The 17,711-nt window shown below is 38.0% G+C and overlaps 1 protein-coding gene and 1 long non-coding RNA gene across 2 annotated transcripts in view; both read left to right on the top strand.

Moving 5' to 3' along the window:
* Positions 1 to 17,711, top strand: part of USP8 (ubiquitin specific peptidase 8) — a 31,780-nt gene that overhangs the window by 5,045 nt on the left and 9,024 nt on the right. Inside the window, exons 5-17 of the mRNA XM_075207933.1 lie at positions 127 to 256; positions 1,848 to 1,899; positions 2,542 to 2,695; positions 3,078 to 3,240; positions 4,215 to 4,359; positions 5,888 to 6,099; positions 7,329 to 7,730; positions 8,172 to 8,249; positions 8,418 to 8,492; positions 9,465 to 9,718; positions 10,408 to 10,620; positions 14,199 to 14,409; positions 17,012 to 17,248. Of these exons, the coding sequence (XP_075064034.1) occupies positions 127 to 256; positions 1,848 to 1,899; positions 2,542 to 2,695; positions 3,078 to 3,240; positions 4,215 to 4,359; positions 5,888 to 6,099; positions 7,329 to 7,730; positions 8,172 to 8,249; positions 8,418 to 8,492; positions 9,465 to 9,718; positions 10,408 to 10,620; positions 14,199 to 14,409; positions 17,012 to 17,248 (2,326 nt within the window). The remainder of the gene's footprint in view (positions 1 to 126; positions 257 to 1,847; positions 1,900 to 2,541; positions 2,696 to 3,077; positions 3,241 to 4,214; positions 4,360 to 5,887; positions 6,100 to 7,328; positions 7,731 to 8,171; positions 8,250 to 8,417; positions 8,493 to 9,464; positions 9,719 to 10,407; positions 10,621 to 14,198; positions 14,410 to 17,011; positions 17,249 to 17,711) is intronic.
* On the top strand, positions 14,416 to 15,539 carry LOC142151869 (uncharacterized). The gene is made up of 2 exons (XR_012691259.1): positions 14,416 to 14,984; positions 15,061 to 15,539. It is a non-coding gene; the product is annotated as an uncharacterized LOC142151869 (long non-coding RNA).

The following is a 17,711-nucleotide window of genomic DNA, read 5'->3' on the forward strand; positions in this document are numbered from 1 at the left end:
AGTCTAAAATAAAACTTAGAAAAAATAAAAATAGAGATTACTTTCTAGTGCAGTAACACTAATTTGAGCATCTCTTTGTTTCATGTGCATGGATCTTTATAATAGAAACATTCCCATTTTAACTAGGTATGAGGAAGCTGAAGTCAGAAAGAGACTTGAAGAGAGAGACAAGGAAGAAGAACAGAAGAAAAAGGAAGGGAAGTCTCTTCAAAAAGAAATACCTAAAGATATTTCTGAACGGAGTGATAACTTAATGGTACTGTATCTCTATATATTTACCATGAAATAACGGCCTGTGTCAATCCATTGGAGATTAATTACTATTCTGCAGGGCAAACCCTTATAATGTTCAGACAACCTTACCTCCTTCCTTCCAGGAAAGGGTGGAGGAGGGGTGAATGAATTACAGGGGAGAGAGAAATGAATTACTTGCTGGGGGCATGAATTTCTGGGGTGGGAGGAAGGGGAAATTAATTGCAGGGGAGGCAGGAAGGGAGGAATGAAATCGAAGGGAATGAGGTTGAATGAATTATACAGTGTTTTGGGGCATATGAATTGCAGGGGAGGAGAGCTGGGGTTGATGAATTGCCATGAAGGGCAGTGGGGGAAGGATTAATTGCAGGGGAGGGGGTGAGGGTGGATGAGATTACAACGTAGGGGGAATGAATTACAAGCTAGGGTAAATTACAGGCCAAGAAAAGTTAAGTAGATGCATTACCCGGGGGGGGGGGGGGGGTATGAGTAGATAAATGATAGGGGAGAGTGGGGGGATTATAGGCGATCGGAGGTGAATTACAGGGAAGATGAGATGGAGGAATTACAGGAGGGAGTTGGGAAGCATTACAGGGGAAAGGGTGATGGATGAATTACAGAAGAACAGAGGAGGGATTACAGGATAGAGGGTGATGCTGGGGAAAATTAAACTACATGTGGGGTTGTTTGGAAATAAAGTTTTAGTGTGAACAACCTGTAGCCAGATCATATCATATCATCAGAATGTGTACAGTAACACGAGATGAGTGTGCTGATCTTGTGCGAGGCAGTGACTTGTCACATTTATACATGTGACAGCAGTAGTATCGTGATGTGATGAGGGAAATGAAGAGAAGCAGGAAGCCACAGACTGAGATCTAGTACAAGGAACAGCACAAAGGAGTGGTGTGAAGCTCTTGTCACTTTGGTGGAGGAAAACTGTAGTGTTATCCACTTCTTTGCGAAACTATACTCATACATCCACTTATTTACATAAAGCATTTCACTTTACAAAGTGATGTACACATCATTTTCCCTGCACAATTACCCTACTGCTTTTAGATTTTGGTGCCTGGGGCAAAGGGAAACACAATGACTTGTCCAAGCTTACAAGGTGAAGACATTGGGATTTGAGCTGTGGTCTTCAGCAAGTCCCTCTACTGTCCTTGTAAGTCTACACAGTTTCCTTAATTTGAAGGTGGAAGATTTATTTTAATTACATTATTATTTACCTTTATGTAGCATAGCCTACACATAATGCAGAGCTTTACATAGAATGTCTTACTCATTCACACAGAACATAACCTATGGCCCAAGCACAGTGAGGCAGCAATTCTAGTCGCCATGCCCCCCAAATTACAAGCTGTCTGATGGTTTCACAGCATTCATATAGGGCTTTGCAGAGCTGCTGTAACTTCAATGCTGCATTCCTTACATATGGTAATTCTCATGCTATTATTGTTTGGAGTCAACACAATTTGCTATTTCTGTATTTAATATGACTAAATACTGAATATCGATAATGATCATATTCCGTGTTTATTTAAAGGAATATAATTTTGAAATATTTTTTTTTAACCTTTCGTATTTTGTAGGTCAATGGTGATAAAAAGCAATCCTTGCCCAAGAAAGAAGTCTCTTCAAATGGTATACATCAGAATAGTCAAACTGATTTTTTTTAAAGATATTTTTTTTTTTTTTTTGTATTTCTGTGTATGCTTTAGTTTCAAAGAAGATTTCCAATTCCTAACACAATGTAAAGGAGCAAAGAACAAGCTAGGAATAAAAGCACATAAAAATAAGGGAGGAGGGACATTATTAGTGCCTATATATTCATGTTACAATCAAAGTATGCAGTTAATCCTTTTTATTCTGTCTTTTTTTTTAAGAACATACATGTTCTCCATCTCAAGAGATGATGTTTACAGATCATGTAGTGTTGAACCCTGAACATGCAAGTCCCAAATACAATATTAGTAGAAACCTCACTGGAGGAAGAGAAATGATCTGTGTTGTATTATTAAACTCATTCAAGTCTAAAAAATAAACACCAGTCCCACCATGTCTTAACATATCTATTTTTTGCTTTCTTGTAAAATAAAATGTTTTGCTTTGCTTGTTTTTTGACTATTTATGTAACATTGCAACATCAGAATCAGTAAAACTTTCATTTGTTTTTTTTATTCGGTTCTAAGGCAAATGGAATTGGCTAACTTGGATCTTAATATGAGTGGTGGTTTTATTAACATTTTTAATCAATATTTTATTTTATGTTTATTTTTTTTGCAGTGCTTCATGGTTCAATTAACCCAGAAAAATTGTATGCGATGATGAAGGACCAAGATATCAATGTTATTATAATGGATGCTCGCAAAACAAAAGATTTTGAGGAATCTCACATAGAATCCTCCATAAATGTGGCTGAAGAAGCTATATCTCCAGGGTTTGTATATTACCATGTTCATAGGTTTTCTTTTCCTGTTCATAGCTTTGCAGATCTGATCATGAGATCAGATCTGCCTGTAATACTTTTTTTTGTATTTGTATCTATTGCTTCTTGCATTTTGTAAATGCTTGTGCGCTTTATTTTATATGGATTGTAGGCATCACATATTTTGTAAGGGTTTTACAAGGCTCGTCTATGACAATTGACATAGTTCATTTTTGTAGAGCATGACAGTAATATGTATTATTGTATCTGCCTTCTCAATGTTTATGCTCTTAAGAAATAGAAAAGTGTTCATGTGTTTAGGGTTACATATTTTCTCAGGCATTAGTTAGATGTTAGATCTGCTTAAAATAAATAAAAATGTTATTGTTTGTAGATGTACTGCAACCAAGATTGAGAATAACCTACCGGAAGCATCAAAAAATGCATGGGATACACGAGGTCATGCTGATTACATTGTATTGCTTGACTGGTTCAGTTCTGTAAATGACTTAACGCTTGGAACGACACTTCAGAGTTTAAAAGATGCACTTTTTAAGGTAATTCAGAATGACTATTTGAAAATGTACATTGAGTTGGGGAATGTCACTAGATAAAAGGTTTGATAGGAGCCTGACATCACTACTCTGTGCTGTTAGGATAGTGCTAGGAACAGTGTCACCTGTCTTATTTAGTCTGTGGCCTCCCACTTGCCTCCATTTCCCTCCACATGGTACTGCTTTGTCATATGGAGCCCTGCCTTCCATTACACAAACGTGTGTGGACAGGTCACTGTCTCCCACAAGATCAGCTCACTCATCTCCTGCAGTATTAAAAAGTATTCTGTTCTGCTGAGCAAATTCTGGTACTCTAACTGGACACAGGTAGTTTTTTTTTTGTTTTTTTTTTTCCTTTAACACTTGTGCACAAGGGAGGTTAGGAAATATAACAGAAAGATGCCCAGTCCTATGCTGGATGATCTTCATAATCAGTACTGTGAACGTTTTGGATTGTGATTTTTTTTTTTATTTTTTTTTTTATGATTTTACAGTATATAAAATATGGTGTTTAAAATGTCCTTGCTTGCTAGCCGTATTGTTTCTAATTTCATAACGAACCCTTATCAACAACATTTGCTCTGTCAGCTGCTTTGAATTGCTGAAACATTAAATGGGTTGTACCACTCCCTGGAGCATTAAATTAGATTGCTGTATCCTGGAGATATCAGGCCAGCAGTCACTTCAGAGAATTAAATGAGTGGGGCTTGGGAGCTGAAGAGGACAGCGTGTGATTGGATGTCAGCTAGTCACATGATGCATTTACAGCTCACTTCCAGTCATGTGCCTGGAATGCCAAGCTGTTTTAAGTCTTTGAAGTGTTTTTTTTCAGCAGAGTGGTCAAACCGTTCACCTAAAAACTTTACTCTTACATGGCTGCCACATTCTTACTAAAGTGCCCAATATGGTCTATGCGTCTGGTAGTTTGTTAATATGTAAATAATATGTTATATGTCCATATCTTGTTTTGCTTGTAGTGGGAAACTAAGACTATTCTGAAAAGTGAACCTTTTGTATTGGAGGGTGGCTATGAAAATTGGCTTCTTTGTTATCCAATGTACACCACAAATGGGAAAGTAGCCGTGCCTAGGAGGAACACAGCTGAAAATATGTTAATGTCATGTAAGTTCATCCTGCTGAGTATTTAATCTTCTGTAGTATTTGCTTTTTTTTTTGGGTGAAAGAAATCCTAAAATATTTTATTTACATTCTATAGTATGTAATGGCACATCTACCCTACTTACTGAAATAGTAACATCATGATGGCTAAGACATTGCATTTAAAGACTATATTATGTCATGTTATCATTATACATTTACTATTTCAAGTCAGAGTAAATGGTAAGGCTAGCTCAGGTGTATGAAATATGTTTGTTTAAAAAAATTAAAAAAAACACACGTAACAGCGGTACCTCTTGATAGTCAACTGAACAGGAAACCATTGCATTTGGATGTTGATTTCATGTTCCAGTATTTATTCAAGATATCTTTCACACTGACTATTGCAATTCCATTCTTATTGGTCTTCATCCCTACAATCTATGTTTTAAGACTGCTCTACTTCTGCTCTTGTCAGTTCCTACAGATGTTACCTGTACTTTACTGAATCAAATATAAAATACTTCTAACACACAAGGTCATAAAGAAAACTGCACCAACATTCATTTCTTCACTTGTCTCAAAATATCTCTTGCCTTGCCCCACACTCATTACCTGCTTTATTGCTGGTTACAGGACTCTTTTTTTCAGACTGCACTCGATCTGTGGAATTCCCTCCCTCGTACGACAAGACTTTTCCTTAGCCTGCAAACCTTCAAGTGTTCCCTGAAACTCACCTTTTTAGGCAAGCTTACCTAATTATTGAACCATCTTCTTAACTCCCTAGGCTTTATACCACATTTATACATAATTCACTCAAAACATACATTTATTCTCATTCCATGCTCAAACCGTCTTCTGACCCCCAAACCAACATTGGGGCAGCACGATGGCTTAGTGGTTAGCATTTCTGCCTCATAGCAGTGGGGTCATGAGTTCGATTCCCATGGCCTTAACTGTGTAGAATTTGTATGTTCTCCCCGTGTTTGCGTGGCTTTCCTCCGTGTGCTCCAGTTTCCTCCCACACCAAAAACATACTAGTAGGTTAATTGGCTGCTATCAAATTGACCCTTGTCTATGTGTGTGTGTGTATGTTAGGGAATTTAGACTTTAAGCTCCAATGGGGCAGGGACTGTTGGGAGTGAGTTCTCACATCAGTCCCTGATGTTGTGTTCCTCCCCATGGTTTTGCCTTGTGATGCTTTGCAGTAAATATGCTTTAAGTAGGAGGCTGACACTTGTATATTGTGAAAATTGCTGTATATAAGTATATTTAAAGCTATAATGAAGTTTTGTGTCCTGAGTCAAAACCTTAGTTTGTGGCATTGTGCCTCTTTATAGTCATGTTGACCGATAAAATTATTATTTACAGAGTCAGAGACATTATCCCAATAGTAATAATGTTCGCCTATCTCTTATAATGCTGTGGTACCAGGGTGCCTAAGACAGTCTAGTGTTAAGTATAATTCAGAATAGGCTACAGATATTTTAATATTTCTCAAATCCCTGATACCTCCTGATCTTATGAGGCATTTATTTTCATTTTGGGATAGTGAATTTCAACTACCCATCTCTGGAAGAGCCATCAGCTCCTTCATCCTCCATTCAAGTAGAACCACCTCCTGCACAAAATACAGATGTTAATGACGGTGAAAACATGAAAGTAATTAAAGTAGTGAAAATAGAGGAACCTGTCAAAACAACACAAAAGCCAGAACCTGCACCCCAAGTACAGCCATCAGTGCCAGCAAAGCTTATTCCACAGGTAAGTGTGTTACTAATTCCTGTTGTTTAAAATGCAAATAATATTTTCAGGGGTTTTGTTCTCTGCTGCAAAATAATACTGCATGCCTGTTGTTATTATTTCTGTAGTTATTATTATTATTATTATTATTATTATTATTATTATTATCATTATTATCCTCATTTCATAAATTTTCTGCCAAGTAAAATAGTTTAAGGATTGACAGTATTAAATTAACATTTGATTGTTATTGTCATTGTCACTGTTTTTGTGTCACTTAAGGCTTTTTCACACCAACACAGGGTTTTGTTTGGCAGATGGGAAAATGATAGGTTTTTGGCTTTTCAGAAGGGTTTTTCAGTTGTCACTTACTTTGAATCAGGACTGCAGGGTAGCAGGCTCGGGATGCTGAATTCAACACAGGATAGCTGGAAGATGGGTTAAAGACTGGTTCTTATCTGCAGGTCACAGGCTTTTAGCAGTTATGTGTGTCTTGTATGAATAGTGCAGGATCTTTAGGAATTGTAGTGTTGCTCTTAAATGTGCTGTTACATACCACTGAAAAGTACAGTAGTTATGGTACACACCCAAACAGATGCATTGAATTTACACAGTGCTTTTCAGCCCTATTTATATAATTTTTATTATATAAAAGATTATTAAAAAATGTTATTATATAAAATAATAATTATATTTTTTACATACATATTGGCAGGGAGTAATCCAGTCCTAGTTTATTTATCTTGCACATAAGTCAGCCTGAACCTAGTTCACACCTTTAACATTATACTCTGTGGTCATGTGTGTGTTCCCTCTCTCCAACGTCTCTGCTCTGCCAGGTTGAGGGGTGAGCTCTGCCCCCTCTTCACCCCGACAACATGAAGTCTGGGCTTGAACTTTAAATTCCCAGTCCAAAGTATCTTCCGTGAGATTGCTGCCCTGGGGAGTAGAGGGGTAGCAGTGTTCCTGTTGTCTCAGCTCTTTCAGATTGGCTGTGGAGCTTTGCTTCCTGGGGCCTCCAGGGGGCAGTGCACTTTTAGGATTTAATACAATCTTGGAACTATGTAGGAAATGTGTCTGGCGCTGATTGTGGCAGCCTAGCTACCATCAGCACCCCTTCTTTCGGGCTCACCGCAGTAAATGTGCCCTAGTATTGTCATTGGTAAAATTTGGGGCTACAATTTTTAATTTGTTACGTAAAAATTAGACCTTGGTTCCAATTGATCCTCTGCATTATATTTCATTTTTAGATCGACCGCTCAAAGAAACCAACTGTAGTGATAAATGACAGTCCAAAAACATTCAAGCATGAAGTCAAAGATAACAAACCAGTGCAAAATGGCAAGATTATTCCAGACCGTTCCACAAAGCCGCCATTACACTCAAAGGTAGACAACTTGTCTTCATTGAATAAAAAAGAGACCACAGTCAGTGGTGTAGAAGAATTCAGAGATGTCTGTACACAAGAAGGAACAGATAAGAATAATATGACAGAACCTGTACAGGAGATACCTCAGGAAAAACAAGAACCGGAAAGAAAGCAGCAAATTGTGATTGATAGAGAAACAAAGGAAATAAGCAAAGCAGATGCTGAACAAAGTTTTAATGATGAAAGAAAGAAAGACGTGATCATATCAATCATTCCGAAGAAGGTGAGGTCATTTTTCTCACGAACTCAAATGAAAGATACATGTTAAATTTATGTGGCGTTTATTAGATAGAAAACCCAAAACATCACATTTTAATGTTGCTGTGTAAAATATTCATTAAAGCTATTTAGGGAATGTACTTGCAAAAGACGTCTCTACTATATGCTTCTGTCCAGTCTAAAACGTCATGATGACACTTAAGGAGGAAGACGTCTCTATGACTGTTTAACAATGAACTAGATGACTTAATTAAAAGCTTTGGAGGTAAACTATAAATCTGTGTTTTTATAGTATTGACTTGAAAATACCCACTAGGCAGATATTTCATACATATCCACAACTGTCTTCACTGCATCTGTTTGCATCTGCACATGAATAAAAGGTAAGTCATGTTGTGTACATGGTGTTAAAAGATAAATAAATCTGCATCATCTTATTTTACAGCCTGAAGCAAGTAAAGGTCTGCACGAGGGTAAAGCTGAGGTGGTTACAAAAGAGGTTGCTGAAGATGATCGACCCAAAGTAGGTATTTTCGGTACATCTGGAAATGTTTGCTACTGATTATCAATATATATTGGATATCTTGGATTATGTCATATGCATATTTATGGAGTAGAATTAAATTTCATAACCTTACCAGCAAGCATGCCCTTTGTTTTTACTTATGATCTTTTTAATATGTTGTTTTAGAGGGAACCCTTGATGCGAGCTCGAAGTGAGGAAATGGGAATGACTGTTCCTGGAATGCCTGAAGGTTGGGTCAAGGTAATAAAAATAGATATATTTTTTTAAATGTGAGGATAGCGCACACAAGCTCACAGTCTTCCTTTTCCCAGCGGACATCTGACTCAGGAATTCCTGCATCAACCTACAGCAACAATTTTTACTTCTTTTTAACTTATTCATTAAAAAAGTTTGCAATAATGTGCAACATTCTTGGTTAGATGCAGCTCTAGTATATAGATGTGAGATTGTATCTTCCCGCTGTAGTGTTGGAAAAAGCCAGATTTTTATTTATATTTAAGCCGTCTTTTCTTAAACCACTGTAGCTGTATAGTTTGTGTAATGGCATGTTCCTGTATTTAAATGTTTTATAACTGGCAGGTAAAAGTAGAGAAGTAAAGAATTGTGTACTTCACCTGCTTAACGGTCAAACACAAATAGTCACACACATGCAATTATTATTTGCTTTTTTTATAGTAAATCACAAATAATCAGTAATGAATTTCAGCACAGCAGTGGGAATTAAGCAAGCCAAGACGGATACACAATGTATGTGAAATAAATAACAATTTGAGATCAAAAATTGATATATCATACTAAGTGCTTGTGGTTCATGGCCCCCAGAAAATAACACAATAAGGTCAGACACTGTCACCATCAGCGGCTGCAACATTGAGGGGGGAAAAAGAGCGTTGTTTCTCGTATCCAGTTCTCCGCTGATGTTTTAGGGTATTACATGTAAACCTCCTTGTTCCTTACAGCATTCATTTTATTACTGTTACATGTAAGTTTATGGTTATATATTTTCTTTTTAAAGGGGCATACTTTTATTACTATACATAACATCTGAAGGCCTTTACATATCAAGATATCTTAAGATGGCTGTCAGTTGGTGCGCATTCAGTAATCTGAGTATAAGGTGATAGACTGCTGGATTAATATGTTATACAATAAAATAGTGTAATGTTTCTTTTCTAGTCACCACAACCTACTTGCCGTTTCTTCTCCCTACAGTTCCTTGAACCCATAACCGGTACCTATCGCTATTATCATTCACCAACTCACACAGTTCATATGTATCCCCCTGAAATGGCTCCATCGTCTACTCCTTCATCTGCTCCAGTTCAAAAAGTGAAGCCTCAGGCGCACACAGACACAGACAAGGAGCAAACAAAGTTGAAACGATCTTACTCTTCACCGGATTTAACCCAAGCTATTAAGGAAGAAGAAAAGAAGAAACCAATACCTGTGATTAACCGTGAAAATAAGTAAGTGTTTATTTATGTAATTCTATTGTATGATTCAATGATTTTATACATTTTACATAATATTGCAGCATGACTCAGAACTTAATTAAATCATTTTAGATGCTTTTGAATGTATCGGCTGTATAGAGGGACTCAAATTGGATTAGATCCCTGTCTAGGTCTGCTTTACTGATCCATTTTCCGCTGTATATAATCAAACTTGGGTCTTGGATGTGGTTTAAGCTTCAGGAAGGATATTGCTTAAAGATAGTATTGATGTCAGACCCAACACCAAAGGAACCTAAGACTTCTTGTATGTGGGCGGCACAAGTATTCATGGGTATATTAGTGTAGACAGAAGATTTATACTCTTGTGCTTTCACTGTGACTCTTTTAATGGCACTGTTGTGGTGTGAAATCATTACCAAATGTTCCATAGCCTAAAAATTAAAGATGGTGATAATGAAGGCTAGACTAACAATGAGCCTAAAATGAAAACTGGTAAATATATCAGGCTGCTGTGACAATGGAAATAAATATTAATGGGAGACATTTTGAATATGACAAAGAAGACAGTTTTATACGGTGATGTACAACATTCCAGAGAGTATTTTTCATTTATGCATTTCGATGATTCCATGACATCATAAGCCAAGCCATGGGTATTAGAGGATTGGTAAATGTTAATGGGAAATGTCTTTGTCTTGCAGGCCAACAGCTCATACTAAAGCTGAAATCACAAAGTTATCCGCATCTAAGATCCGCAGCCTGAATCCTGTATTTGGAGGGGTAGGTCCAGCTCTCACCGGCCTGCGGAATCTTGGCAATACTTGTTACATGAATTCTATCTTACAGTGTCTCTGCAACACTCCACGCCTGGCTGAGTACTTCCACAAAAACAATTACCAATCGGACATTAACAGGTAATATGTACAAATAAAACCTTTCTACAACATGCGCATTTATAGTTGCAGTACATTTACCTCTGAATTATTTTGCCCTTTTCTTTTTGCATCCAAAAGTAAAACGTTTAATGATTCAAATTTTTGTGTCTTGCATAACATTGCTTTATGTTATCCATTTCTGTATGGTAGGTCTAGACTAATTACTTTACAGTACGTTTTAGATAAAGGCTAAAAAAATAGAAATGAAATAATTTTTGTGATATGCATTATATTTGCATATTCTGTGCTCATCCATCTGGCAGGCATATTTAATGCTCTATCTTGTATGGAAGTACTTTTACATGCCAATGTGTGTTTCTAGGAGAAGGTTTGTTTTAAAGGAAACTAGATCTAAACTAACTGAATCTAAAAATCTAGTATTGGGTGGATTTCAGAAAGTTCTACTTACCAGGTATGAGTCCACAATGCATGTGATGGTCCACACTGCTCTGTATTCTAACTGCTTGCGTGTTTCAAACAGTTTAAATAGGTGTCGATGCCCCATACACCATGAACTTGTACACACAGAATACCAAAATAGGAAGGGGTGCAGTTTTCATATATTTCCCTGCACACAAATAAATCATTCTTGCCTTCTCTCCTGGAATGTCCAGGAGACTCCCGGGAGAGTAGCCCACCTTCCCGCATCTTGACTCCTCCTCCTCTTGTAAAGAGTGGGTGGGACAATAGGATTGCAACATTGAGGGAGGGGTGAGGGATGTTGAATAGTGTCATCACACCCCCGCACTTGTTCATTGGACCTCCCATCAGTGGATCACCCGAATGGGATTTCCAAAAAGTAGGCAAGTATGAAATAAATAGAAATTTGAAGGCTAGTGTCTCTTTAATCTAAATTTTATAATTATGATTTATACATGGGAATATACCAAGATACCAGGCCAAATATTTTAGTTTGTCAAAAGTAATTTTATGGAAATTATTGTGTTTTACACATTGGGACCCATTTATAATTCAGCTAAAGTTTGCAGATTTGCAGCTGGACATATCATTGTGTGATTCAAGTGAGACAAATGCAAACATTTTTGCATGCATGGAAAATACTGTCTGCTTGTGCATGTAGCACAGATACTGGGCCTAGTTGAGCTAGGACAAGTCCCCTCCAAACTAAATCTGTCTGCCCATTTTGAATTTGCACACTCCCTTCCCACAGCACATCCTTGATTTGTCAAGGTGCAAAATGGCACCTTCTAGCTGGTTTTACTCCTAATTGTGTAAATAAGGCGAGAAATAAAGATTAATGATGCATCATACATGCCGTACACAATTAGCAGTGTGTATTAAAAAAAGCAGGATCAAATAAATGAATAAATCTAGCCCCTATCCTCTTTATGTGTCACTATTAAGTGACTGCTAAAGGTGCTGCATTCCCAATTCCTTTTTCTCTGTATGAAACAGATGGTGACATGCCGATCATTACAGTCACTCCTACCTATGCCTATCATTACAGTCCCTCCTACCTATGCCTATCATTACAGTCCCTCCTACCTATGCCTAGCATTACAGTCACTCCTACCTATGCCTAGCATTACAGTCACTCCTACCTATGCCTATCATTACAGTCCCTCTTACCTATGCCTATCATTACAGTCCCTCCTACCTATGCCTATCATTACAGTCCCTCCTACCTATGCCTATCATTACAGTCCCTCCTACCTATGCCTATCATTACAGTCCCTCCTACCTATGCCTATCATTACAGTCCCTCCTACCTATGCCTATCAATACAGTCCCTCCTACCTATGCCTATCAATACAGTCCCTCCTACCTATGCCTATCATTACAGTCCCTCCTACCTATGCCTATCATTAGTCACTCCTACCTATGCCTATCACTACAGTCACTCCTACCTATGCCTATCATTACAGTCACTCCTACCTATGCCGATCATTACAGTCCCTCCTACCTATGCCGATCATTACAGTCACTCCTACCTATGCCGATCATTACAGTCACTCCTACCTATGCCGATCATTACAGTCACTCCTACCTATGCCTATCATTACAGTCACTCCTACCTATGCCTATCATTACAGTCACTCCTACCTATGCCTAGCATTACAGTCACTCCTACCTATGCCTAGCATTACAGTCACTCCTACCTATGCCTAGCATTACAGTCACTCCTACCTATGCCTAGCATTACAGTCACTCCTACCTATGCCTAGCATTACAGTCACTCCTACCAATGCCTAGCATTACAGTCACTCCTATCTATGCCTAGCATTACAGTCACTCCTACCTATGCCTATCATTACAGTCCCTCCTACCTATGCCTATCATTACAGTCCCTCCTATCTATGCCTATCATTACAGTCCCTCCTACCTATGCCTATCATTACAGTCCCTCCTACCTATGCCTATCATTACAGACACTCCTACCTATGCCTATCATTACAGACACTCCTACCTATGCCTATCATTACAGTCACTCCTACCTATGCCTATCGATCATTACAGTCACTCCTACCTATGCCTATCGATCATTACAGTCACTCCTACCTATGCCTATCGATCATTAGTCACTCCTACCTATGCCTATCGATCATTACAGTCACTCCTACCTATGCCTATCGATCATTACAGTCACTCCTACCTATGCCTATCGATCATTACAGTCACTCCTACCTATGCCTATCGATCATTACAGTCACTCCTACCTATGCCTATCGATCATTACAGTCACTCCTACCTATGCCTATCGATCATTACAGTCACTCCTACCTATGCCTATCGATCATTACAGTCACTCCTACCTATGCCTATCGATCATTACAGTCACTCCTACCTATGCCTATCGATCATTACAGTCACTCCTACCTATGCCTAGCATTACAGTCCCTCCTACCTATGCCTAGCATTACAGTCCCTCCTACCTATGCCTAGCATTACAGTCCCTCCTACCTATGCCTAGCATTACAGTCCCTCCTACCTATGCCTATCATTACAGTCCCTCCTACCTATGCCTATCATTACAGACACTCCTACCTATGCCTATCATTACAGACACTCCTACCTATGCCTATCATTACAGACACTCCTACCTATGCCTATCATTACAGTCACTCCTACCTATGCCTATCGATCATTACAGTCACTCCTACCTATGCCTATCGATCATTACAGTCACTCCTACCTATGCCTATCGATCATTACAGTCACTCCTACCTATGCCTATCGATCATTAGTCACTCCTACCTATGCCTATCGATCATTACAGTCACTCCTACCTATGCCTATCGATCATTACAGTCACTCCTACCTATGCCTATCGATCATTACAGTCACTCCTACCTATGCCTATCATTACAGTCACTCCTATCAAGGCATTTCAGTCACACTATGTGCTGTGGGAGAAAGTTAAGTGACTAAATAAAAGGTATTTTAAATGATTGAATTAAAAAAATAATGACACACATCAGATATAGGTTAGGTATTTACATGTTTGTTTTTGCTGTGCATTATTTCAGTAGCATATACTTGTGTTTTCCTGTTCCTAATATCCAGAACCAATGAATATGAACTTCTTTTCTGTACAGAGCAAATTTTCTAGGTCATAAAGGAGAAGTGGCTGAGGAATTTGGTATTATAATGAAAGCCCTATGGACAGGTCAATACAAATTCATAAGCCCTAGAGACTTTAAGGTAACAATCGGGAAGATCAATGACCAGTTTGCTGGGTACAGCCAGCAAGACTCCCAGGAGCTTCTGCTATTTTTAATGGATGGACTCCATGAGGATCTCAATAAGGTAATCATGTTTGGCTTCAGCTCATCCACCATTATTAATACTGGGTAATTTTATTATTTTTTCACTTTTAGTATAATTGAAATGTCTCTATGTTTTTAATATGTCGATCTTTAAAGAGGAAAAATCACTGTTCATGTATTTCTTTATATACAATCCCCTCCTCCCCCTCCAAACTGAATCTACATGACCTCTCTCTACAATGCCAGCAGTCCCCCAAATGTTGAATTCTTAAATCAGGAATTCATCTACATCTCAGAAACTTCCTCCCTTAAAAGAATAGGATAGGTAATAATTTATTACCCACGTAAACATGAGGAAAACATACAAACTCCCTATAGATAGGGAAAGCAGGGGGTGAAGTGTGTCGGCCCAGAACAGCGCAAAGTCAATCACCGCATTAGAATTCTAACAGCACATTGTCCATATGTAGGTGTGGGAGAGGCTAGGACAAAAGTTAGCCAGTCAGAGAGAGTAAACCTGAACAACAGTACGGAGTAGTAATTTGAGGCTTTAGTCAAAGGGGTGTGGGAGAATCGTTTTGTGTACAGTGATATATGCACAGCTCTGTGAATGAAGTTCCCACATACAGTTTATACATCCTCGTGTTTAAGGAGCATTGGTCAGAGATCACATTTATGATTAGCATATTAGTGATGGAGATTAGGCTAATGTCATTCTCTAAACTCTGCAAGCTGTTATCACAAGATGGGTGTGTTGTCACAGTGTAATGCTAATGCCGTTTAGTAAGATTTTATGTTGGGAAATGACATGTAGTAAAAATCTCATTTTGTTTTTACTTTCTATTTTACGTGGCCTTTGGTGATGCTTGTAGAGAGTAAGTAAGCTACAACATTTATTTGTGTTTTGTAAAATCAAAGCATTTGTTTTCAGTTTCTATATCCTCAACTTTTGTTGGTTTTGTGTGGTAGCTTCACAAAAGAACATTAATACAAATAAACTAAAATAAATATATATAACTTGAAATGTTTACTATGTCTATTGTGATAATCAAGTCCATTACGTTACCATTAAATCAGAATATGTTTTTTTACTGTCTACATTTGTTTGGTTGTTTCACATTGTGTAACTGTTTGTGTGTTGGCTATATTAAACAAACCTTGTCTATTAAATTGGAAATATTGAATACATATGTGTACCAGAAATTGTGCTTACACCTATTGAACACTTTTTTGATTGTCTACATTTTTTCTTTCTAATATTGTCTATAGCATGTTCCACTTAATAACTATTTCCAGACTGTATTTGTTATTTTTCATTTATTTAAATGTATTTGTCACTGGCAGTCACATTGTCCTGGTCTGTTTAGCAGTGGCTGTTCAGGTGCTTATTCTATAGTCCATTTAAAATCTTCAGGATTAAACATACTTGCCAACTCTCCCGCATTGTCCGGGAGACTCCCGCATTTTGCGAGAGTCTCCCGGACGAGTGTGGCAATCTCCCTGATAGGAAGGGAGAAAAATTTAGTTTAAACGCCGCGATTCACCCGGAATCGCGGCGTTTAGCCCCGCCCCCACTGTAAAATGACGCGATTTGCGTCATTCCGTCACGGGGGCGGGGCCAAAATGACGCGATTTCGCAGCCCCGCCCCCTGCACGCCCACGTCCCAGCCGGCATCTCCCGGAAGAAAAAAAAAAAAAGTTGGCAAGTATGGGATTAAAGCATGAAGCATTTTCATTCATTAAAGTTCATTCCTTTATTATCAGTGTGATGTAAAAAGGAAATTAATTATAGCAGTGTGATGTGAATGGTTATTAATTGCTTGAATGGGAAGCCCACCTTCAGAGCATTCTCCAGGCAGAGCATTTTTATTTCTGTTTCTCTCAAATGTGTCGACAAAATTATCTTCAATATCTTCTATAGTCTAGTAGGGAAATTTCTGTTTAATAGTTTTTTGTTTCTAATAATCTTTAGTGCTGTGTACGTTATTTAGGATAAATCAATGATATATTGCAGACCATAAAACCACTGTGCAAACATTGGTGTGATATTTAAGGCTTGTTAATGCTTTACAGGTAAAACATATTTGGAATGTCTGTAAATTTGTTGTGTGTTTCCATATGTTCTCTACAAAATGATTGCTCCTGTTAATCACCCGCTATTGCATGTGAAAGGTCAGGTTTTTTCATGTGGTGCTCAAAAGGATAAACAAAGTAAATGCCACCTCCAGACCAGTTGGTGATAATGACGCTGGTTGCAATATTCACGACCTCTGCTGCTATTGTCTACAGTTTTGACTCACCAGGACCTAATTACTTCTATAAATATTAGAACCCCACATCTTCCATACTGGAGTAAACATTTGTGCTGAGCCACACACTGTGCAGGTGTTTATATAGTCATACTTCATGACCAGCCCAGATCATCTATTGTACAGTCTGTTTATAAAGCCATTGTGAGCACAGCAGCTGCTGTTTGGTGCAACTGTTAGGTATGAATGGTGATAAACATACTTTGTAGTTTTACACAGAGGTGCTTATACTACTGCTTAATAGTCAATCTTTTTGCTTACAAGCAAATAATATTCCATTTTTCTCTGTAAAATGTAAAGGTAACAGATGGGTTGCTTTTTGTCTATTTGTAGGCAGACAACAGAAAGAGACATAAGGAGGAAAACAATGACCATTTAAATGATTCTCAGGCTGCGGATGTAGCTTGGATGAAACACAAGCAACTAAATGAATCAATCATAGTGGCACTTTTCCAAGGCCAGTTCAAATCCACTGTGCAATGTCTGACGTGTCACAAAAAATCCAGAACGTTCGAAGCGTTCATGTACTTGTCTCTGCCTCTTCCATCCCCAAGCAAGTGTTCCCTTCAGGTACCAACTACAGCTAATTCCTTTTGTTGCAGCATTAGAAAACTTGATATTGTCCTATATTTTAACATTACATGGAGCAACTACAAAATCACGCAATATGCTATACGTTTATACTTTTGTCCTTAATGAAAATCTTGCAAGAGGATGTTGCAAAAACTCAATGTTTAAAGCCTTGCTGTTCTTTTAACAAAATGTATAAACGTGATTCTACGTACAGGTTATGCATATCGTGTTATAATTCAAACAGGTTGTTTTTTTTTCTGTATTATTTGTATTGGCAGCACATTGACGGATACAATTTGATCACAAATGTAGGTGACTTAAGTTAGGCAGATCCTTGTTATTTGGCTGTCTGTCCAAGCTGACAAATCACATGGGAGGCTGTCAATGTGGTTGGCAGATGATTGCATACACTGGTGGCCAGTGATTGTTTGTCCAAATGTTTGGGTGTGTCAAAAAATTA

The sequence above is a fragment of the Mixophyes fleayi genome, chromosome 4, assembly GCF_038048845.1.
Source record: "Mixophyes fleayi isolate aMixFle1 chromosome 4, aMixFle1.hap1, whole genome shotgun sequence".
In the NCBI taxonomy this organism is placed as follows: Eukaryota; Metazoa; Chordata; class Amphibia; order Anura; family Limnodynastidae; genus Mixophyes; species Mixophyes fleayi.